The sequence below is a fragment of the Diplotaxodon limnothrissa genome, linkage group LG7 (genome assembly GCF_057381915.1).
Source record: "Diplotaxodon limnothrissa isolate DT_005_m linkage group LG7, D_limnothrissa_male_GT1.1, whole genome shotgun sequence".
NCBI lineage: Eukaryota > Metazoa > Chordata > Actinopteri > Cichliformes > Cichlidae > Diplotaxodon > Diplotaxodon limnothrissa.
In genome coordinates this window covers 42,514,028-42,538,433 of record NC_140602.1, presented here as the reverse complement: position 1 = coordinate 42,538,433, position 24,406 = coordinate 42,514,028, and the positions used below count along the sequence as shown (strand labels likewise).

At 39.4% G+C, this 24,406-nt stretch overlaps 1 protein-coding gene across 1 annotated transcript; it reads right to left on the bottom strand.

The window, feature by feature from the left end:
• Window positions 1-255: 255 nt before the first annotated feature.
• On the bottom strand, window positions 256-22,501 carry LOC146628828 (neural proliferation differentiation and control protein 1-like). The gene is made up of 8 exons (XM_085358107.1): window positions 22,221-22,501; window positions 3,441-3,557; window positions 2,925-3,140; window positions 2,425-2,491; window positions 1,888-1,969; window positions 1,663-1,742; window positions 1,424-1,523; window positions 256-1,321 (listed from the first exon to the last, which is right to left on the bottom strand). The coding sequence occupies exons 1-8, from the start codon at window positions 22,330-22,332 to the stop codon at window positions 1,250-1,252; spliced, it is 846 nt and encodes a 281-aa protein (XP_085214233.1). The 5' UTR covers window positions 22,333-22,501; the 3' UTR covers window positions 256-1,249.
• Window positions 22,502-24,406: the final 1,905 nt, after the last annotated feature.

The window sequence follows — 24,406 nt, the reverse complement described above, 5'->3', positions numbered from 1 at the left end:
TTAGGGGCAGGGGTCTAATAATAAAGTCTCTAAATAGACTATTTAAAATGTTTTGTTTTCCTAAGTTCTCTGTTATGTGTAGACTGATGCTTCAATTATTCATCATTCCTCTGAAAATGGTCAGAAATGTCTTCAGAAAGAATGCAATAAAGTCCAGGTCTATGGAAGCAAATTACTGAGGGGTGGCACAAATTTCTGCACATTACCAAATGTTATCCACAGAAATAAAAGGCTAAACAACGTCCATGTTGCATGTGGTAAAAAGTTTTAATTCCAGTAGTTAGTCTGCATGTACAAATATCTATAAAAAGTGAACACTATCACTCTTTGTATGTACAATTTGCAGCATGAGGTTAACTTGGGACTGCTAAGAGGCAAGAAAGACGATACAAGACAGAGATTATTACCACCTACACGTCTATCACAACAGCCTGTCTCCAAAATTTCATTCAAGTGCTTGGAAGTCACTTTTACTGTACATTTGTCCTGCAGCAATAGGATGCATACATACATACAGGAGGCAGAAAATTCATTGCAGCATTGCCATGTTTCAAACACTATACAATCAAACCATGCAAAATACATCACTGAGTACTTCATTTTCATTTCTATTCAATATATCTATAGTCTTAAAAATCTTCATGTGCAGCTTATGTGGATAAAAAACAAAAACAAAACAAAACAAAAAAACAAACAAACTCAACAACACTAATATTTTTAATGTTAAACCTTGTGTTTTGTTAGGGAGTTTTTCCTGGGTATCTGTTCAGGCTGTCGACTGTTAGAACGTTTTCAGCTTATTTATTTGTATCTGCATGGTACACTTTTTAGCTATAGTATCATATTCTTTGGAAACAGCTGCAGAATTTTAGGAAAATAACAAAGGTTGAGGAAGAAATCTTAACTTAGAGTTTGACATTTAGGTAGGACAAACACCTAGCGGGGTATGCAAACTTACATTAAAAGACAAAGTGGCTTCGAAACAGACAGAAATAAATTAACAAGGAAACCACCACACATTTGTAGTATTAAAAGCCGTGCTGGGGGAGATAGAGTAAAGGGTGAACAGGAAAAAGTCAGTTTTATCACATCATCTTCTACCAGAATCCTTCATTTCGATGCATGCAGTGTGAAATTGCGAGGCATCTTCCAGAAAAATGGCTTGTATGCCTGTGTGTGTATGCCTGTGTGTGTGTGTGTGTGTGTGTGTGTGTGTGTGTGTGCGCGCACACTGTAAAGTGCTCAGCATTCATTTTGCATTCCCCTGATAAGGTACAGCTGAATCATCAAACAGAGGGTTCTTCACCTCCATCTCTCCAGTCTGTTGAGAGAGCGCAGAAAATGAGCAGCCAGTCATAAAACATTAGGAATGATCAGTGCTGTAAATATGTGTATGCGCGACTTTATGCGTGCGTTTACTCACTGGTGCAAGTCCGGGACACTCGTATACTGTGAAGTCACCTCCCACCTCTTCCTCATCTGATGTGCCCTCAGTTTCACTGACTTTCTGTTCTGGCTTGTGACTAAAAAAACGAATCGACACTTGAGTTAATGTGGAGGTGATGGGGTCAAAGGGCACAGGGAAAGGATGTGGTTTAAAGTCTATAAAAAGGCACAAAGGTGTTGCAAAAAGAGAGAAAGACAAAATAGCAAATAATTTACTTTCCCATTGAGAGCATCTGCTGTTTTTGATGTTGATAGTGAAACATTTGAGCACTTTGGGCCAGAGTCTTATCTCCCATCTGTGGAGCAAACAAAAGCAGGAAGTGTGGATCACACATTTGAAGACAGAAGCCTCAGCTCACAAACCTTGTGGTTAAAGCAGAAGAAGAAGTGAGAAACAGAACTAATAATACCCGTTAGGCAAAGCTAGAGATGGGCGCTTACCGAAGTACCACTGGCAGATACACCCGCCCCTCCAAAAGCAGGGTAGTCTACCTTCTCGGCAAGATGTGATTCTTTTTGAAACCTGTGGGCATCATCAGCTTCTTTTAATACTTGAGGGGGTTTTCCACTTAAAAACAATCTTCAACACAACCTCAGAGCTTATGGTAGGTTATGGTGACAGCAGATTTAAGCAGGTTCTGATCTCACGGCCACGTCAAAGAGTTTCTGAATGTTCTTGCACAGCATGTGTCTTTATAACTTTAAGTTATTAAATGCATAAAACCAAACAGGACTAAACATTTCATAGATTATACTGCATGTAACTGTGTAAACTATTAGTTCTTTTTGACTTCAAAATGTAAAATAAATGACTTTTTTTTAAAAATATAAATTAACTAACTGCTGTATTGTTGCAAACACACTAGATTTGGCTTTGTGTTGCACTCACTTCATTTCAAATGAGAATTTCATATTCTGGTAAACTTTATTCAGCAGCTTTCTCTTGCATTACTTCAGATTTTCGGTATTCACACTTACTTGATGTAGCAGACAGTAGCCAGGATCACTGCCACCGTTCCCACCACCACACACACAGAGATGATAACTGCAAATTGATACAAAGAAAGAGGTAAACAGAGGGGAACAGAGCCTGTTAGGGGCAAATAACAAGTAAGTGAGTGAGAAACTGATAACCACTGTGCTAGGCATTTATGATGGCTAATTTAATTACCTGTTAGCTAATTCGCTCAGTATAATTGGACATCAAAATGATGCGCAACATTGACGACAGTGATAAGATCTTCTAAGGCAAACTTAGAGCTAGGAGGCAACAAAACGGCTTGATAAGAAATAAGACAAGGCCCAATTTTTTATCTGGTTACACCCTAATGTTGCACCAGAAACCTGAATTTCCTGCTAACAGAGAAAAAGTGTTTTTTTCCCTTTGTGGGTACACAGAGAAGCCTCTTGAAGCCTCTCGCTGCAAACATCAGGCCCCTTGGCACTGTTGTGTACTGAGTACATGAATTTATACTCACTAATAATTACGGTGTCTGCCATGGGTGCTGGCACAGGTATAGGCCCAGGGCGGCCCTCCACATCAGCGGTCCAGGGTTGTGGTGTTGCTGCATTAGAAGATGGAGCTGCAGTGGAGATATTCAGGCTTTCACTTAACATTATTCCCTGTATCTTCTTTTTGTGTTTGGAGGCATCCGTCTTGCTGTTTTTTCTATCTGTTCCGGAAATAATGGCGACTGGAAAGAGAGAGTAGGAAGCAAAAACAGCAACAGAGTCACAATCACAGGTTACAAGTAAAAGGAAGGAAAAGCATTATCTGATCAGTCAAAGTGCTTCACAGATGACTGTTATGCAATAATCAGACAGCTGAAATGTAACATGTAGCATAACATAATAAAAGAAACACTTCAATGGGACACAAAACACTCTATGAGCTTTAAAAAAACCAAAAAAAACAATAATACTCAAGCCTCTGTCTCAAATGGAGAATAATGTGTGATTACCACTTCTATACGATTCTGCTGCATTTTTCTTACCTGGATGTTTGGATTGCTTTCTTGTTGTTTGTTGCTTCATCTCCAACACTTCCTGTCTCTCAATGATGGAGTGAAGGAAGTCAATTTCTTCATCCAGGTCATAGGCTTTAATCTTATCTAAAGATGAGAAAAGATTCAGACGTTTTACTGAGAGAATTAATGAATTAAACCACCGATTATAAAAAGCAGTAACAATCGCAGTGAAAGCCAAAGCCTTTAACAATGAACTCATTCATATAGCATACAAATTGGATAGTAACCACAGACTAATTTTACAGTGGCTTGCAAAAGTATTCGGCCCCCTTGAATTTTCCCACATTTTGTCACATTACAGCCACAAACATGAATCAATTTTATTGGAATTCCACGTGAAAGACCAACACAAAGTGGTGCACACATGAGAAGTGGAACGAAAATCATACATGATTCCAAACATTTTTTACAAATAAATAACTGAAGAGTGGGGTGTGCGTAATTATTCAGCCCATTGAGTCAATACTTTGTTGAGTCAGGGGCTGAATAATTTATTGGCCAAGTATATGCGCAAACACATACAAGGATTTGGTTCTGATCAATGGTGTCTCTCAAGCACAACAATGTTAGCAACACAATATATGAGCAACAAAGAGTGTACATAAAGAGCAGTTGCAGTCTGGCAGTGTGAAGCAATGTGACAGTTCAACTATATACTATATAATGAAATGAAAAACAGCAGCTAGAATCTCATACGACACAATTAGGACAACATTACTCTCTTTGTCCAGCTGGTCTTCTCAGTTCCCAGATGTTTACACACTGTTGTGTCAGAGAGTTTGCTAGACAGTGGTCCTTTCCCATCTTATTGTAGAGACGTGTTAATGTACATTTTACACGTCTTCTATGTTCTATTGTGAATAAAATCTGGGTGTATGAGACTTGCACATCATTGCGTTTTCAAGTTTTGCAGAACGTTACTTGCATCAAGGCTTCCTCTCCTCCAACCGACTGACTATTTGGATTTCTTCTCTCTTTGTTTTTGTCATCTCTTTTCCGAAAGGTCTCAGAAACACAACTTTAAAGTTAATCCAGTTTAGTGACTGAAGGTGACAGGTGACTATTGTTGTAACCAGGGGAGGGACAAGCACGGAGCGTTTGCATATGGTTGAGGAATGTATGCATAGATTTGCATGTGTTTTGACTCTCAAGTGACAAACAGTGAGCATGCTCGTGCCTTCTTTTCTCCGGGGGACTGATTAAAAAGGACACAATGCTAAACTGTTGTTAACAGCCCTTTAGGCCAGACAATGAGTCACATTCTTGCAGGACAGCCAAAGGCTCCAGGGCGACCGGGGCCGAGAGCGTGTGTGTGGCCACAGGAGGAAGCACCGCAGGGGGGCAGGAGCAAACAGCCAAACCCTGGCTTCACTGGGATCCAGTTGCTGCCTTCACAATAGACCCCACAGCTCACTGCTAATGGTGATAATCAAAGAGTTGTTTCCCCCTGTAACACTTATCTGCTATATATCAAATGCTATAATTTGATATTATTGCTGTTTGCATATAATCCTAGTGAGACAAGAAGCCTCGAGTAAAATAAAGAATCAAAAGAATTAAATCTAACTACATGAACGATAATACATTATATCACCATTCAGCATTATTCCCATGAGATTCTTGTTATAAATAAAATTTATTTGATAGAGATGATGCTCTTTAAATTACAGCCAATTTCAATTTACAACTTTTTTCCTAGTTGAGTGTTTAAATACACAAAAATGTTTTACAGTATTCAATTACATAAAACTACAACATTATAGAGATAAATGACTACAATCAATACATATTTCTCAGGATCAGAACAGAAATATAATGAAATACAAATAAAAAGACACATTAAGTAGAATACTCTTTCCTAAAATCTTTACTGTGAAAGATTTAATACTTAATAGTATTTTAAGAGAAAATTAATGAATCACTCAAAGCGTTTGAGAGATTCTGATTTTTAAAGGTTGTGTCAATGATGACAATGAAGAGCCTTTTTTATCCATTCATCCTGTCTGATCCTTGAAGAATACCCATTCTATTTTTCAGCACAGGTTACTTTTCTCAGTCAACCCCTCACACAATCAACATCCTGAACAAATATTTAGCACAGCGTGCATTTTAAAAACTCCCAAGGAGAAAAAAAAAGGCACGGAGAGCACCACTCAATCCAACTAAACGAATGCGTTATTACGCCAGCACTACATTAATGATTACAGTGTCACTTTCCCTCCAGAAGGCTGGCCATCTGGCCAAGCTAATGCGTGTGATATGACATGCCAGCACTTTCACTGAGTGCTTTGTTACTGTGTCACCCCCCCTCGCCCCTCCAATCACACACACCACCACAAAAACACTACCCCACACACACAAACACACACATACACCATTGGCTATTTAGTGCACTCCATAGCAGGTGTCTGTGGAGGCGGGACGTACCATCTGTACCCTGCAGGTGGATAAGAGCACCAACTGTGCCTCTGTGGTCGGCAGGAGCGTGTGGAGATGTGGGTTTAAATTCTAGTGAAACACACAAGAGTAAGTAGAGCCTGGCTGGTGGTGTCACAAATGTGTGGTGTTACTAAAAAATCTGCAGCTGATATGTAAAAAAAAAAAGTAAATAAATAAATAAAAGTATTATATTTAGAAAAATCCCTCAGCATCCCACCGAGGCTAAGGTTGATCATTCACCCAACAAAAGTGGTGACTGTAAAATGTGGGTGGATTGTCACTCACCAAGTATGGACACCTCTCCTTCTGAAAGAGAGTTTCGCCACCGGCCTGATAATGACCCATAACCTCTTGCGAACACCCAGGGGGTAGTTGGGTACAACAAACAAACATTAAACATCTCAACGGGCAATATGGGTCACACACACATGTGCTCTTTTCTTTTCCCACTTAAAAACCATTCACATTTCTTCCTCCCACCCAAGAAAATCACACATGTACACACAGACATGCACACTTACTTCCTCCTTTCCGTAAATGACTGACTTATCGGATTAGTCGCCTCGTTTGCAGGTTCTTGATTAATTCTACAGAAATGTCAAAAATACTATGACACAATTACATGTTTTCAGACCAAAAACGGAACAAAACAAAACGAGGAAGAAGCTCTCAAAAAAGTAAATATTTATATTGACTATATCACTGCTCCTTTATAAATTACAAGCTATAAAGCGATTAAACCTAGTTTTATGTCAGCATGCTTAGAAGCAGCAGGACAAGAAGTAACTGAGCTCTGGCCTGTTAATGTATAATCGGTGTGTCCTGCTGCCACCTAGTGTGTAGTTGAATTAATGGCGGTAGACAAGATGGAGACTAAGCGTCAATTCAGGGTTTTTGCAGCACAGTACTTTTTTTTTTTTTTTGGCGCGACCTCAAGAAATTTAAGCCAAAAAACAAGGAGAAACCTGCCAGCATTGTAATATTATTTTTAACCTGACCTTTTTTTTTTTTAAACTGGTCTTCATAATCATCAATCATAATAGACACACTTACTGCCTTTACTATCTGGAGGTGGCTCACACTTACATTCACTCCCAAATGTTTAATTCTGAGCCAGGAGTAAAACTAACAGTTGAAAATATTCTCAGATTTTCTAAAGATCTGTGACTAAACAGTGCTGGTCATGGCTCTGAGATCAGTACATGCTCTTTTCAGTGGGTTTGGAAAAAAGGTCAAGAAGACAATTAAGCCAGAGGAAAGAAACCAAAAAAAGGTCACAGTTTAATCAGAATCTTGTATTTACTTTATAAGGTGGTGAGTGGAGGGACTGGTGCGTAGTTAAAATGCCATTCTGCCACTTCATCTCTCAAGTTGGTTCCTGTGTACTTTATAATTGTAGCACCGAGCCATTATCCACCTGCTATAAAAGTTAGTCGCAGCTGAGTGCACGCTTTTAGGTCAGTGCGAAACCTAACCAGCAGAATTTCTATCACAAATAAAGAGCCGCACCTGTTTTTCCATGCATACTTACACAAAATGACGACGCCTACTAATATAAAGAGAAAATAAAAGTCGAAGAAGCTGGCAATAAATCACGCAGAATGCGCTGATCTTTTCTCTGATCAAGTCTTAGAAAGGCGATTTTTAGAGGTCAGTCAGTTATTAAAATCTGCAAATATTCATACTGATACTGTTATGTAAAATAACTACACAAAGCAGCAAACCCAGCATAGCAACAGTAGCTGTAAAAATGAAAATTTAATTTCAGGTATATAATAGACAACAGAGCCAAATTTATTTGATTTCTATCAACTTCTGTTTCCTGATTTTCAAATGTCAAAAAAAACAACAAAAATAACAAAAAACAACAGCTGTAATATTTGCTGAGGGCAAATGTTCTGATGGTAAAACTGATAAAAATTAATCACGTAAACTGATAAAATGAGTCATGCTTCTTTCTCTGGTACATTCACTACATGTACAAAGTACTGGGCCACAGTCCCACCTAGCCATGCAGTCTGCCTTTACAAACATCTGCAAAAGAATGGGTCATTCAACAGAGCTCAGTGATTCAAGTGTGGTACTGTATTAGTATGCTACTGCTACTGCAAGAAGTCAATTTTGTGGAATACCTTCCTAGGTATTCCACAATCCGCTGTAAGTCGGATTAATGCAAAGTGGAAGCATTCAGGAATCAGAGTAGAAGTAACGCCAAGGTGACCCAGTACTTTTTGACCACTTAGTGTTGAGCATCATACACATCATTGATGATTTACAGGCTGTAAAACATGTTACATGGGAGTTATTTTACTTTAAGTTTTACAAAAGTAGAACAGCAGGAGTGGTATAAATGGCGGGATTGATTAACTATGATAAATCTGTATACGAATAACATTGACAAAAAAAGAGCATCAAACTAGCTCACTATGTTTTTACACACCACGCTGCATTTAATCATTAGCTCTTATGAATCTATGCTCTCCTCCACAATGTCTCTTTTGTCCCGTCTTCCTCCCCTCACCTCAAGCCAGTCGCGGCTGATTGCTGTCCCTCCCTGAGCCTGGGTCTGCCAGAGGTTTCTTCCTGTTAAAAGGAACCTTTTCCTTCTCCTTATAGCAAAATGCATGCTCAAAGGGATTTCTCTGTATTATTGTAGGGTCTTACCTTAGAATTTAAAGCACCTTAAGGTGAGCTGTTGCTTTAATTTGGCGCTTTATACATAAACAAAACGGAATTAAACTGAATTTCAGATGGTGATCATATTTTTTCTTATTTTTAATACAGTGTGCCTTGTTAACATTTCATCGAGTCACAGAAAAGAAAAACAACAACAACAACAACAACAAAAAACGAGCTCATTTGTAAACAAACTGAAATAATGGAAATTCGGGTTACAATTTTTCTCGCCTCATCTTACAAAAGTATATGGCTGCAGGATATTTTCAACTGTCAGCATGTCATGGCCTTTTTGTTATTGATGGCTTGGTTTTATGTTGCATTATACAAGTCAGTATGAGCATGTGTACCTAACGGGGGGGGGGGGGGGGGGGGGGCAGTCTCACATAGTTCCATGTAGATATAAAAGGCAAAAAAAAAAAAACTCCTGAAGAAAGCGATTGCTGTGCCTTTAGCATATACGGTTTCACAGCAAGCATGCAATCAGGTGACACAGCTTTCAGTCATACTGTGTGTTGACAAATGGCAGTGCACACCTCTATGTCAAACACAGGCTGGCCCAACAATAAACAATAAAAAAGTGCTGCTTGCCTCGCTTGCTCCACTTCCAGTGCTTGCTTACAAATAACTTTGAACAGTAGAAACTCGACAGTCGACTGTCACCATAGAGGCGAACAGTCACACAACAGAATTTTGATCTAAAAATGTAGGTAATCACTCCTTTAGTTGGAACAATAGGAATGACCTCAGAAGTGCAATATGCAGGACGTAATATAGCAGAGGTAGCCACAGCCCCGTGCAAAGAAAATACACCAAAAACCTACAGACTGTATGAATGAATCTGTTACAGTTCCTTTTGTGTGTGTTTGAGGGCATGTGCATTTGAATGTGAAAATGAGAGAGAGACTCATGTGGATCAGTGTATTCTGCAGTGTATTCCTAAAGTGGTTTATGTAACCACTTTAGGAAGCTTAGAGACCTATGATGTACTAGATTCACAGCACCACATACGTAAACATCACAGAGACACAAAAGCAGAAATGCCACCCAACATTAAAGTAACTATACTAACCGATTGCATCTTATCATCCCAGCGGACAGTTAATAATCCTCTCTCCTTCTGCATGATGTGACCTTTTATCCGCTGACACTTATCTCCCCCTCTTGTTTACCTCGCTCTCTGATGCTGCTGAGAATAATTTGAGCCAAGTTCGCACTGGATCCTCTCCTGCTGCAAATCTATATAAATTATTAATCCTTAAAAAGCCACATGTGGCCCACCAGCTGACATAAACACACACACGGTTCAAACACGCAAACGTTCACGCTCCTGAACACAAGATGCTGCCTTTTCTCTGTCCAACGTCTGTTGTGAAACGTGGAGTGCGTGTCAGCAGTGTAATGCCACGTCATGAAAATCTGAAAAATAGCATTTATTTCTGCAGCTTGGCTCTTTCACTGAGAGATATTGGATTCAGTGATGGAGATGAAGGTTAACAGAGACAGAGAGAGAGAAAGGCATGTCATCTGAGTGATTAAGGCCGCCAGTGCGGGGGCACTGCACGTGTGTGTGCGTGTTAGATGTAGCAGGGGCAGGGACGGATTACAATACAGAGAGAATCAGCCTATGCCATAGTTGCCAGAGGCATTGGAGGAAGAAGAGGGGGGTGAGCGAGGACCACAATAAGATGCCCTGGCAAAGAATCACACCATTAGGATAAGACATTAGCACGTTTGCCTGTTTATTATCAGAGAGAAGCCATTTGAACCTCACACAGGTAACCAAACTTCAGAGTGTTATTACAATATGCACAAAGAACTAGTCCAAAATTCTCAGTTTATTCTTGTCAAGCTGATATATATATTTTTTTATCTCAGTTTTAACTCTGCGAATCCAAAGACTGGAGAGTGACGTGCATGGCAAACAGTCACAGAATTCAAATGTTCCTAATTATTAGCTGCCCTTTCACGTCAATGATTAATGATTTTGTCAGTAAAAATTATATACGTTTTTAAACTAGCTGATCATTTCCATCCCGTGCACTGGTTTTATCCTGGTGCTCCAGTTTTTCCCACAGTTGAAAAACATGCTGACAGGCTTAATGAATTAAAGACGCTCACACAGTTTATTTCAACAGTTTTACTTCCTAGTGCTTAAAAAAAAAACGGTTGGAAATGTTTGAAGATAACCAAACAAAATTACAGTTGTTCAGTAGAAGAAAAAGACTCGTGAGATTATCGTGTGGTGGATAATATCTAACAACACCACATTACTTCTGTCTTAGTTAAGTCTTTAAAATCAAGTGCTAGTTTGAGCTGTAATGTCCTCACAGGAACTGAGGAGTTTGTGAGCATAGTAAGTGCAGAGCCGTGTGAGAGCACGCTTATCTTTTTTCCCCCCCCACATACCATAACGCACGCAGCGTCCTTCCTCACTCTCCTGCAGAGGAGATCGGCAGGGACCACAATCTGAAGAACCACGCTTGCAGGAGTCGCGCCCCTGTTTAGCACGGACTGAGCGACACCCGTGGGCTGCATGAGAGGAGTGAAAATAAGTCTCATCAGCACCGCAGTCACACTGATGTGATGCAGAAACGATGCTTTTAACGTGGCGGTGAAATAGCGCTCTTCACGTTGAACGAATAAGAAATGCTTCACCATTACTGTCAGTCCTTTTATTAGTGTCTCTGTTTAGAAATAAAAGACCTGCTGTGGAACACAGTGTCTGTTGATGTCAGAGTTACATCACAGCTTCACAGAGATTTGGAAAATTGTTTTAAGAGTTCAATGTAACCTCTTAGGTTTAATATTGTCAGTAAGAGAGCCACACTTTTTATAGCTATCTGGATTTTATAACGCGGTGAGCCCCACCTGTTTGGCCGTCGATATCTGGTTAATCACTTGACCTGATTACTGCCGGTTTCACAGAGCTGCATCTGGATATATACACAAACAGCATGACAGACACACAAAAGAGGGAGTGGGTCACAGAACCACAGCAGGTGTGTTGGTGGCAGAGGGCAAGTGGAGCTCTGGTATGTTATCAGAGTGGATAATGAGCCCAGCAGTGCTGCACAGCTAAAGGTGAACAGCACAGCGGGCAGTGGTGCCGGCTTAATGAACACGAGGAGACTCCAGTATTTCCAAAGAATAACAGGTCAGGGCTGGTCAAGTATACAGTGTAATATACGACTACTGTAAAAACTTGGCTCAAGCTAGTGAGGCTGCCACAGCAGGGACTGAGTTTAGGCTCCTAGGAAAAGGGTGAAGGTGCAGCATTGTAGAGCAGGGGTGTCAAACATTAGGCTCAGGGGCCTTTCATTTACTGCAGGAGCATTTCTTAATCATGTGGAAAAACTGGCACATACTGTTGAAAGTGCGCTGACAAAATAGGGAGTTTGAGTGGCCCACTTAAGATCAAAGTGAGCTACATGCGGCCCATTACGTAAAATCAGTTTGAAATCCCTGCTGTAGAGGAAGGGATATGCTGTACTCATAATGTACGGAAGAAAGGAAAAGAGTGCACTTAAAGAAAATTTCATCTTGATTATCTTGTTTTCTTAACAGCTGTAACCCAAATTTGTATCTGAAAATAAAATTTGATTACCAAAAACATCACAAAACATCAAATATTTAAGAAGTTAAATATGACATATAACGTTAAACTTGTTTACCACCATAAAAACACTCAGAAAACCATTGGCGTAAAAGCGAGATCACAAACTTGCAATTTTTTGTTTGCCGCTCATTTCCAAACTGGTACTGCTGATCTGTTCAGTTCATTTCTTCTCGTCATGTGGATATAACCCAAACGTTTTTTTGGTCCATCTTTGTTAAATTCATCACATTTTCAAGGCAAAATTTATGAAGTGATTTAAAAGATTGTAGGTGAATTAGATGATTCATTCTTTGAATAATAAACTTTTTTTTTTCTTTTTTTTTTTTTTTTTCTTTTTTTTTAAAACAGACTTACAGTGAAAGTCTTTACTCAATGAAAATCTGACACTCTCAACAGCAGCACATACACATAACACATTTGACAAGGTTACACACTGCCACGACTTTGCAATCGGCAGATGGGCACACATCCACATCTTCTTATGTCACTGACTGGCCTGGCCTGCGAGTGAAGGGCGAATGTGTAATCTGAGAACACTGTTTGACAGACAATATCTGGAGATAATGGAAACCATGGGCTTATTTTTGTGAACCATTGGTGGCTGACAAAAAGAAAATGGTTTATTAATCATCTATTAGCGGGAAAAGCAAATATTTAATTATGATTTGCTTTAGAGTAGCACGCAGGTAGAAATCTCCCTGAGCATCCTCGATTCAAAGTCACACTCTGTTCTCTCCAGTTTGCACTGAAAAGCAGCAGCGCTGTCACCTCCATCTTTCACCACCTGCTTAGTTATTCCACAGCACTGTGAGTGTAGCATGCTCATGCACCAAATTCCCCTCATTTCTAATTACAAGATTAGAAGTTCTCTCTGTTGCTTCTTTCCACTTCCTTCAATCTATAACCTTACAGGGAAAAAAGCATCACTAGAAAGAGCTTACTCTGTCCTTGTCCTTTTATGCAACTGCAAAAACTTACTTAACTGACTGAGTACAGCTCATTGCTGGGTATGTGTTTGCTGTAAGACCATGCAAATGCACTTAATTCAGAATTCGCCAAAATTTAGATCGACTTTCTTTTTTTTTCTCCATGTGAAAACAACACTGGTAGCTCCTATTCTTACTCCCAAAGACAAGCACAGAGCCAGTTTCGGTTTAAGAATGCATTCCTCTTCTAAACAGCCTTTCAAGCTTATCTGTCCTCTCTCATTCTCTCTCCCAACAATCATCAGTCAGTTTTCTTTTTTCCTTCCACCAATTGTTTATTTATTTAACACCTCTTTGATCACAAGCCATTTAGGCCCAGATTAGGTGTTGATGAATGCACTCATGTCACAGATCAAATAAGCTGTTCTCATCTGTAAATGTGAGTTAATCAGTCCACTACTTTGGTCCCGAGGTGCTTTGGTTGCCAGTGGATGAAGCCTAATGCTGTGGTTCTCAATGTAACAGCACAGGACAGCAGTGCTCTAAAATTCTGCCATATGCTCAGAAATGTTATAGCTGCTTGCGGCAATAAAATAAATAAAAGCAAACCACAGTCATCACCATGTGGCACAAATCATTATCAGGCAACTTAAGAAATGATGATGATGATGATTTTATACCTTTAGACTTAAAGAAAAATGTAATTTTTGCCTCCATCGTGCAGTAAATACTGATGATGAAATGAAAGAGGTTACGATTTCTACTGAGTCACTCCAGAGTCTCTGGGGTTTTTTAAGGAGTCAAGTTTTAAGCTTCAAATTTGTTTCTTGGACTCTAGTAGAGTAGCTTTGCATGATTTACTTTCAAAATTATCCTTATTTATCTTACACTGGCTCCTTGACAAGTCATTTTAGCTCCTTGTCCTTTTTCTCTTTATGTCAGATTTCTTCCACTTTTAGTCCAAACGCCAGTTAGCAGGGGCTTGTGTGGACCAGAGTTGACCATATAAGGATATGTGCTCTCATGACATCATACAGAGCCATGGGTACAAAAAACCCATAGTGTAAACTAAACATTTGTAACAGAAACATTGAGTAACAGAAATTACTTATACTGGCCTTAGCATATGAAACACTGTAACCATTAAAAAAAGCTCACATCCCTGTAATGTTCAAACAAAATTACACAAGACAATTCTTCATTTGTTTGTCATATAAATTTTACAAATGTCAACAAAAGATAAGAACAATTTCATTCCTGTCAAAGTTAGGGATCGGGATTTTTTTTCTTTATTTTTAGCATCCTGATTATAATAAGACTGCTAGAATTTCAGCACTTCATCTGTTATTCATCATGTGGGAAGTTAATGTGCTGAAACCTACTGCAGTCACATGAGCGAGGAAAATTATTCACCTCACGCACAAGCAGCCATACATACACAAACCCACTCTCCGTGCTCATGAATGTGTGAGGCTGACAACGGAGCGAAAATGATGGTGAGAGGTGCAGCAGTCAAACAGAAACTGCATGCATTACCATTTTCTAGCATAAAAAGGTTTATACAATAATTAATCTGCAGTAGTAGGCCTTTGGTTCTCCAGAAAGCCAAACCGCAAATACATATGATGATACTTTTCTAAACACACCTGAACAACATGGCCCTGAGTGCTTAATCCACTGCATTATGAGAAATAGCTAAGTAAATACATGCAGTGGGCATTAGTTGAAGTGTACCGTATTTGCCTAATGCTGAACATATGTTATTAAATCAGCAGAGATGTGTCCCAATTTGCTTCTGTTCAGTCTACAGGCATCGGTTTTCCTCGCGTATGTTCTGAGCTGTCAAGGCCACCATAAATGAACAAACAAAGATGCTCAACAACATGACAATCGTATGACCAAGCTGCTCAAATCTGTTTGCGGCTGTGACAAAAGGAGTCATCGAAGTGAACGTCAAACAGGCAAAGAGGTGGCCTTGCGTCCACGCAGTGTTGATGCTAATTAGGAAGCTCAGTTAAGATGACAAAGGAAGAGGAATATAAAACAAGACAGAACAAGAGATGGAGAATGGATACACATTAATAATATAGATACACATTTGAAAAAGCAGATTTTCTGCACTAGATAAGGACGTTTAGTCTCAGCTAAGACAGAGGAGGTGTGAAAAAAAAAAACATTATGCAACTCAGGGACTCAGAAGTCCTTGGAACAAGTGAAAAATGACTTTACTAACCATCTGCTGCTGCTGTTGCCAGGCTGTGTGCTAAGCAGCAGCTTTGCCAGCAAGAAATGAGAGGCAAGCAGAGGCATTCTCACACAGCCTGGTACACACCTACACTCCCAGACCAACACTAAGACACATGCACACAAAAAATCTTTGATTTTTTTTTTTCTCTAACTTTTGTCACATTACTGTGTACACATTTAAGCTGTTCTACAAATACAGTAAAATAAACCACACAGCCATGTGTGTGAATGTAAGCGAGTTAGAGGAAGCAGGAAATGGGTATGCCAGGAGGACCATACACTCCCATTGTGTTCATTTCCTGACCCTTTGATAGCAGACAGGAAGCAGCCCAACAGTCCAAATCAAGTGAAAACATTAAAGAGGTCTGTGCACAGCTCCTCACTTGATATAGTCCCCATGGATAGTAAATTTGACTCGATTTGAGTGTTTTTATGCTTGCATATGCGGCTTTTTGGAATTCTGTTTATCCACTATGCTCTAACAAATGCCAACAACATGTTTGTAGTGGTTTGTTTTCCCTGGCATCTGCTGGAAAAAGACCTGCTAATGTACGCTACCATGGAAGTGGATTACAGCAGAATAATGTAACACGAGCCAATATGCTGGTCAAGTCATTATAAAGAGCCTCAGAACAAGGATGGCTGTCAAAACCTCATTCTGAAGGAAGTGAAATGGGAAAATCATGCTAAGAGAGAACAGAACAAAAGCCAGCCAACATCCAAGGAAGAACTTTGGATGATAAAGTTGGGCATTTCAAATATTGACTTTCTAGCTTGTCAGAATTCTGCAAATTTGGTCTTTGCCTTATCTACTGCATTTCCATTTATGCATGCACATCTCAACAAATCCAAACACCTACTTTCCATTTTCTTCGCAAAATATAAAGAAATTAGCTAGAAAAAAAAACCCAAACACATTAGGACATTTTATACAGCTGGGATAATTTCCCTTTTCTGCAGTTAAATGATTATAAGGTCGAAGAAAAACAGACTTAACAGAAGTTTTTACCCACAGGCCGTCAAACATGCCCTACCTCCACCCTGATTGGAGGATAACTGTACTGCCAACACTCATGGACATTACACCTCATATATAAACCAGATTTCTATTTATACTTCAAAGCAACCAACATCCCTACCTCTTTAAACTGTATTTATTATAACCTTATTTAGTATAGTTGCAACAGCACCCCCCTACTCAATGTGCAATATCACTGATCACACTGCACCTGCTCCTCAGATGGCATGTATGTATGTATATATATATATATATATATATATATATATATATATATATATATATATATATATATATATATATATATGTAAGCGTGTATGTGGAAATATGTGTGTGTATGTATGTACGCATGCATACATGTATATATACACACATATATGTATGTTTGTATGGGTGTATCCGTATGTTTGCAGGTGTATGTATAACTGTAAATGTAAATTTGTCTGTGATTGTGTAAATACTTATGCTATTGTGTACTTCACACACATGGAGAAATGCCAAACAGCCTTTCATTGTTCTTGTAACAGTGACAATAAAAGCTATTCTATTCTATTCTATTATTTAAAACCACTTCTGATTGGACATAGAGGCAGTTTGTCAAGTGGCAGCAACGTATAGGTTTCAGAGTCAGCTTTATTTATCGCAGAGACAGAAAAAGTGGACATATTAACTGTTCTGTAATCCCCAACCCACTTGCCTCATTTCTCAGAAAACCATGCCAAAAACCCTGAAGCCAAAATATAGAGCTGTAAGTGGCTATAAATGGCTGAGGTTGTGAAAACTGTCTACATTATCATTTTCAGTAGCGTAGGTGTTAGTTTCCCTCGGTGATCTGGTACGATGACTCACCTAAAATTAGGGTGGAAAATGGGGCATGATTTACACCTGCTAGTCATGCGAGCAAAAGCTCAAACAGACATGCAGAAACACAGGCAGTCGTGCTCAAAAGACAGAGGCAGGAAATACACTGGTAGCTTAAGGCAAATTACATTTTTTTATTTATTTTTTTTACATGATGGAAAAATGAGGTCGAACAAGGTTTTGTTTTATACTACTGCCAATCAGGCCCATACCTCGTCTGGCTTATCACAGTCTGCCATTTATATTTCTGTTCCAGTAACTTCTGTCATTTTAGACAATGATGAGTCTAACCCATTACACGGGAGACAATTACTATGTCATTATCATTAGAGTGAAGCAAAGCAGCACATCCCACAGCGAACAGAACAGAGGTTAAAGTGATTAAAACAATGGCGGTGTGCAGGCAGCAAATGAAAGCTCCTTTATTTTGTCATTTTTCCCCCCATTTTATTTTTCATGGTCATCTTGTTTGTTTGCTCCTGGCACGATCAGTTGTTGCAGTACAATATTTCAAATATCCATCCTACGATATTCATTTAGTGAGTCTTATAAAATATTATATATTAGATTGACTAGTGTAAATAATATCGATCAATAGAGGCAGGCATTCCTTCTAACTATATGCACAACGGAAAGAGTGCAGTGAAACCCATGCATGAGGTATTGCTAGTAGTTGTATTTAAAATCAGGCTAAACCGATGCAGACATTCTTGTTAAGGATGTGGCTACACGCAAATGCAAACCTGCTGACAGAGAAAATTTGGTGCTCTGAATTTTCACCTTTTACTACACAGCAGTAATCAAAAGAAAGAAGTGCAGAGAAACTAATTGAAGGTAAAATTCTGCTGACTCGGGTTTGATCAAACGTGTGTGTGTTTGAAATTAGCTAATTGTGGCTTACAGCGCGAGTGAAATGAGTCAGCAAAATACACAGCCGACTTGGGGGGATGTCACACCGAGATATCACTGAAAATGATCATCTGGTTAGGGGGAAAGCACTGAGGTCACTGCAGCTCCCACATATTAAGACGATGCTTTCGAGTAAAAATTGTCAACGTAACATCTGGGGCTCCGTGCAGCTGTGTCTTGGTTGTTCAAAAGTTCATCTGACTGTAGTAAAAGGCTTTTAGCTTATATGTTAGGACCAAACTGGACTGCACTGGAGTGAACTGGAGCAGAGTTGTTGGGGGAAAACTCTGTAAAAAACCCAGGAGAAATAAAGACACAATGAGACAAGGTTACTTTTTATGCTTTAACGTGCGCACGGGTGAGCTGCAAAGAACAACTCACGTCGTGAACAGAGGCTTGGCACTTTTTATAGAAAAGACAATGAGAACAGGATAAGAAAATAATAAACAGATAAAATAAACAACTCCATATGTGGCGCTAGTCTCGTCAGCAGAGAGCTGGGAGAAAGCTGTGAGAGATAAAACAATCTAAAACAATATGTCCTCGCTGGGAAAGTCTAAGAGGATAATTCTAAACTAATCTAACCATAGACAAAGGGCAGAGAAAAGGCATCTTTGTACATTTAAAAGAAGGTAAAGAAACATAGAATCATTTTCCACTAACAAGAGTGAATGAATGGATGTTGAGAAAAAGAAAGAAACAAGCACACAGAGTCCTTCATTTCTTGAAAAGATAGCTCTAGATGCTCTGTAAGTTAATTTTGGCCCTTTAATTTCCCAGAGAGGTCTGCTAGTCCACAGAATGCTCTCAAATACGAGGGGGAGTGGGAGCTTTAACGAAGCCACTGCAGCAAAACCTTGGCTGGTCACTTATTTTTCCAGACAAAGACCTCAGTGAGATAGATCAATATTATTGGTAAGTGTTTCCTGGCCACTGTGTAATTTCAATAATTTTCCCTTTCTCTACCGAGTGACATCTAATCCCACCAATGACTGCACAAACCACATAACAGGTTCATATGAAACCAGAACGAGCACTTTCTTATCTCTGATCTGCATTTTGTCTTAGAAACAGAGTTCATAAAGACTCCAATTAAAATAAATAAATAAATAAATCACGGTATCTGTGCAAATCGGTGTATGAATTTGGTCATTTTGCTCAGCAGATGCTGAGTAGCCTAAAATAACTACTATTTCCTTACTGTTTTGAACAGAAATCCCCTTGCAAGCCCTAGTTAATCCACTTGTCTTGTTCCTCATTCCAGACAGATTTTTTGAGCTCATGTTTCCTGAAGTCTGCTCAGCAGTGTCACTGACTGTACAGGTGATAGACCGCTTCAGTTATGTCATTTCTAAAAGAGCAGTTTTGTTTTTAAACCCAAAGGAAAACACAAATGTCTTTACACACATAGCAGGTCTTTAACCGTATCCACATGTGAACATACTGTATGTAAGCTTTACCTCGTAAGAATATACAGTGATACCAGACAGTGTATATTAACCCAGTGAGAGTTGTTTAATGTCCTGTGTTTTGTTTTGTTTTTTTAAATCAAAAGACAACAGATGAGTATTGTTGCTGTGCGTGTTTAAAGGAGAGCGCGTGTGACAGCGAAGATATAGATCCTAATCCTAGTGGCAGAAACAGCCGGAGGCAGAGGCTTTCTGAATACTAATCACTCCAACTCTATGTGGGTTTAATGAATGACAAACTTGGCATTTAAGTGTGGCAGCACAATAATGACCAGACTCATTCTGAATATTGAGAAGTGGAGATGATGCTTCTAATATGAAATGCTAAAATTAGACAAACAAAGCTTCTTTTTTTTTCCGAGTGAAAAAAGGTGACTCTCCTGGCGTTGCTAATATAGTACACACCCCTGAGCCTGAATTACACAACAACCTCTGCGTGCTAAATTTATTCTGTATCTTGGCCACCAGGATAGACATACTTTATGTTATCAGTTGGTTAAATTGAGGTTTTGGATTACTTCCATCCCAAAAAACCCCAGTGTTCAGTGAAAGCTCTATGGCTTACTTAAGCACGATGATGATGTGTCAGTGCCTCCTGAATAAACCACCTGATTACATTGGCCCATTCCCAGTCTCTACGTCTACAGTCTTTTAAGGGCATTTCTCCGCAACAACAGCGACGGCTTTGGCCTTTCCCGTCATCAAAATGTTAAGTCCGCTTTCCATAAGTCTTCTCTTCATGCACAAGAAAGATCATTTTGCTTCACAGTTTTAGCTTTCTGATGTCAAACACATGTCTTTCAAGGGAAGCTAGTAAGCGTATAAACTATCACTGAAAGAGCAACCAAACCTAATCTTATAGCTCAATAGAAACCTGAGAATTAAAAAAAATATTCCATCCTAAAGAAAGTAAAGAACTGGTCTCAACATATTCAGCGACCACTTCTTTAAATTTTTGACATTCAAGCAGCAGTTTCTCAAATGGCCTTGGCTACCAAGAAAGCACAAGACAGAGCAAATTCACACCATTTGGAGCCCAGGGGATGTCAGTGAAGTCTGCAAGGGTTTACTGCTTATTTACATAATTTACATCTATTCCAGGAATATAAAGAATTGGATATATTCACATTACTATGGGGCATGTTATCGGCAAGAATCTGTTGACACGTATAATGATACAGGGTTGTGAATCAGTATATTGCAATGTGTATTCCATTAATTCAGTGGCATTAAAAAAGTAAACTTTTCAAAGAAATGAGACCTAACAGGACACGGGGCAACACAAATGAACCACTGGCTGCTACAAATCTGTTAAGTAAACTATGATTTACACGTAGATGAATCAACACAGTGTTCTAAAGCTTACTATTGTACTCAGCTGCATTTTCTTATACCCAAAATCCTGTCTTGACTTGTAACAATATTAGTCTTTTGCTAGAAATTACTCAGAAGTAGCCACAGAGTGGCAGAAACAACCTGGCTACTGTTATTGGTCCTTTTTTGTGGCAGTCATCATTAAGGTGCAATTCCATCTTTCTTGGGATGTCAATCAAATAGCCATTGGCACTGGATTATTGACAGTAATTCCAGAAATTCCATGAATATCATGATTACTGTTAGTACCGATGTATCACAGCATCCCTTTCTGCTGTGACTGAAAACCAAGAATTTGTACTGCATTTCGTTTAAAGCTTTCATTTCTCCAAGCCGTCGTACATCAGTCAAAGTCCATTCACACTGCACATGCAATACTTCAAATGTAAACACTACGCACATTTCATTTGTCACAAAGCACATCAGAGCACACGCCTTGAACAACCACTTTAAATTGAAAACAGGCTTCTTCTTTTTACACATTCATTCTTATAGAAATCTAAAAAATATACATTAACATCAACAAATTCATACTGGTTTGGGTCAATAGAGGCAGTCAATGTTGAGTATAGTGTGTGTGTGCATGTGTGTGTGTTGATGGGTGCATGCCTTTAATAAAAGATAAAGATTACATGAATCCAGCTGTTGGTTCTCCCACGGGTTTTCTGCATTAATGGCTGAGAAGCAGATTATCGCCCCTGCACATATTAACAGCAACCATCTCTGTGTGGTAAAACATTAGACACACACACTCACATATAAACCTGCAGCCTGGTAGTTCCCACATACTTAAAAATTGCCCACTTGGTTTACACATCACTTCATTTGTCTTACATTTTATAGGGTTATTGTGACATTAACAAAGGTGCAATTGTCAGCACAGAACAGCCTGAGTAACCTGACAAGGAAGGAAATTTGAATTTTTGGCCTTTGTCTTTCCATTGTGCTCTTGTCACTCATTCAGATTCACACGCACTTGCTTAACCTGCCCTCAGCAGCAAGACACATACACAACCAAACGAACACCATAACCAACAATTAAAGTGTGAACAAATCACACTTGTATAGTTGCACATCTCTTCCCCGCGTTAATAACAAAAGCTCTTTGGTGACACGTCCTAGTAGCGTTAATTGGAGCGACAGACAGTCGCGCTACAGCTGAAAACAAGCTCAGGCCACGGATGTTAAGGTGTCCCGTTGGGGATTTACCTGGCAGTCTAGCGCTGACGGGGATGACACAGAGGAGGACCGCGGAGAGCAGCGGCAGCAGCAGCGAGGCCCGGCGCCTGCGCCCGCACCTCGGGCTGGAGAACAGCAGCATCCTTGGGTCTTTTCGGGGACGTTGAACCACAGACGGGGACGGGGTTTGTTGTCATTCCCCCATCACTTCTTCTTCTTCTTCTTTTTTAAGGTTTTTGTTCTCTGATGCAGGAGAGCTTCAGCGCAATGAGCCCACAGCGATAAGCCGAGCACGTCGCACCGAAGTGCAGTCACACACACACTGCGCACCGTAATCCTTACAGTGCTAAAGATAGCGGAGCTTCAGGCAGGGGAGGGGAGGGTATGTGTTTGACGTGCTGCCTTCAGGGCCTTCTCGGAAACTTACAGATAAAAATACCGACTCCTCTTGACACGTTTACAGTTTGAACATATTTGTTTTCTTTTTTCATCACAGCTATAATTATGCAGACAGTGAGAGGCTGATAATTCACTTCAAATACATTTTAATTGTTTGTTATTGAAAGTCATTTGAAATCAATTTAGTTTCTCTTATTTTAGCCAAAATGAGGTCCACCTAAGCAAAAGTAAGTTGACATTTTAACTTAAAAGCTTTTCTATAGACAGATGTTGGTCAGGTTTTCATTAGTTAAGCTGAAAAGGTCTACAGTATAATATTTCGCTTTCTGTATTGTCATAAGGACGAAACAATATGATTTTTTTTATGACTTTACAAAAATATTGGGACCTAATTTCACAAGTTTCTTGAAAAGGAAAAGCTGCCTTCACTGGTGCTCAAATTCTTCTAGTTTCAAATGCTCCAGTCAAACAGGAGAAATGAAATCGTGTCAGGGTATCATGTTAAATGTATAGGTTAAATACGTGTGACAGATAAAGCCTTTTATAAATGATGGAAAATTCCTAACCTAACCTCAATCATCATGATGTCTTAAATCTTAAATCACAGATTTCCCACATGCACCTGTGATATTATCTTAACTAACTTCATTGCCGTGATAGCCAGGACATTAATTTAAAAAGAAAATGCGTGTACTGAATCATCCGAAGTTATACAGAGATATTTCTACCACCAGATCGAGATCGTGTCTGATCAGATTCCCACTTGCACTTGAATGCAACAGTTTACCGAGCGATTACAATCAGGATACCACGTAAACGCGTACGTGAGGTTTGACGTCGTGGAAGAACCGGTTTAATAATGTGATCTTCTTGGTTTGATGGTTTTCATGCAGCTGGATAAAGTCGTGTATTCATGAAAAAGTCCTAGTCTTATTTTAATGCGGATAACTGTTCACAGTCATAGTCTACGCATTGCTATTCTTTATTATTATTATTATTATTATTATTCTTGTTTATCAATTTTTTCCTCTTCCTAGCAGTACAGATATGATCCAAATGCAGATAGCTGCAAAGGGAGACAGCTGAGGAGCAACAGGTAGCAGCAGGTGGAGGTAAAATGATCTCCAGCTGTATTTTTAAGATGTATAGATAGACATCGAATAGACAAACTCTTTTTTCCATTGTTGTCCCTCCTGTCTGCCAAAGCCATTATTGTTATTTCCCAAACACAGACCAAATGGCGAATAGCAGCTGGAGGCTGTTTGCTTGCTTAGTGCTGAAAGACCATTGCCAAACAAAGAGCGGAATTTAGGTCAGCAAGGATCTTTAGCTGTCCGGTTCAAAGTAAGTCCTCAAACCGGACTACTAGTAGCTCACAGTCTTCCTGTACAAAAAGAAAGAGAGCGTATCGCCTACACCCTCTGTCAGTTCAAATGTTTTACATATCAGGACATAATAAAAAAAAATTATCTAGTCTTTAGCAGCTCTTAAAGTTAAGTAAGTGCAACCTGAAATGAACAGGCGAACATGGCATTACACACATAGTACCCATGACATATGAAGCAATGGTTTTCTCTGTGGAGAAGTTCTCACCCACTCTTTCATATAAAATTTGCTTCACGGTTTCATTTATGTAGAGCTCGATTCCCGCCACAGTGTTTCAGTCAGGCTGAGGCCTGGGCTTTGACTGGGCCACAGCAACACCTTGATTCTTTTCTTTTTCAGCCATTCTGTTGTAGATTTGCTGTGTGATCAATACTGACCAAGCTTCAGCTGCTGGTCAGAAGGGCTCACAATCGACTCTAGAATCTAGAGCA

Bases quoted from the DNA above. Each gene is read 5' to 3' on its own strand.
- LOC146628828 (XM_085358107.1), bottom strand. From the start codon at position 22,332: ATGCTGCTGTTCTCCAGCCCGAGGTGCGGGCGCAGGCGCCGGGCCTCG. The intron at 1,524-1,662 runs GTAAATTATTTG...TCGTTTTTTTAG, and splicing joins CAGATGCTCTCAATGGGAAA to TCACAAGCCAGAACAGAAAG. The intron at 1,322-1,423 runs GTGAGTAAACGC...CTCTCTCAACAG, and splicing joins AGTGTCCCGGACTTGCACCA to ACTGGAGAGATGGAGGTGAA.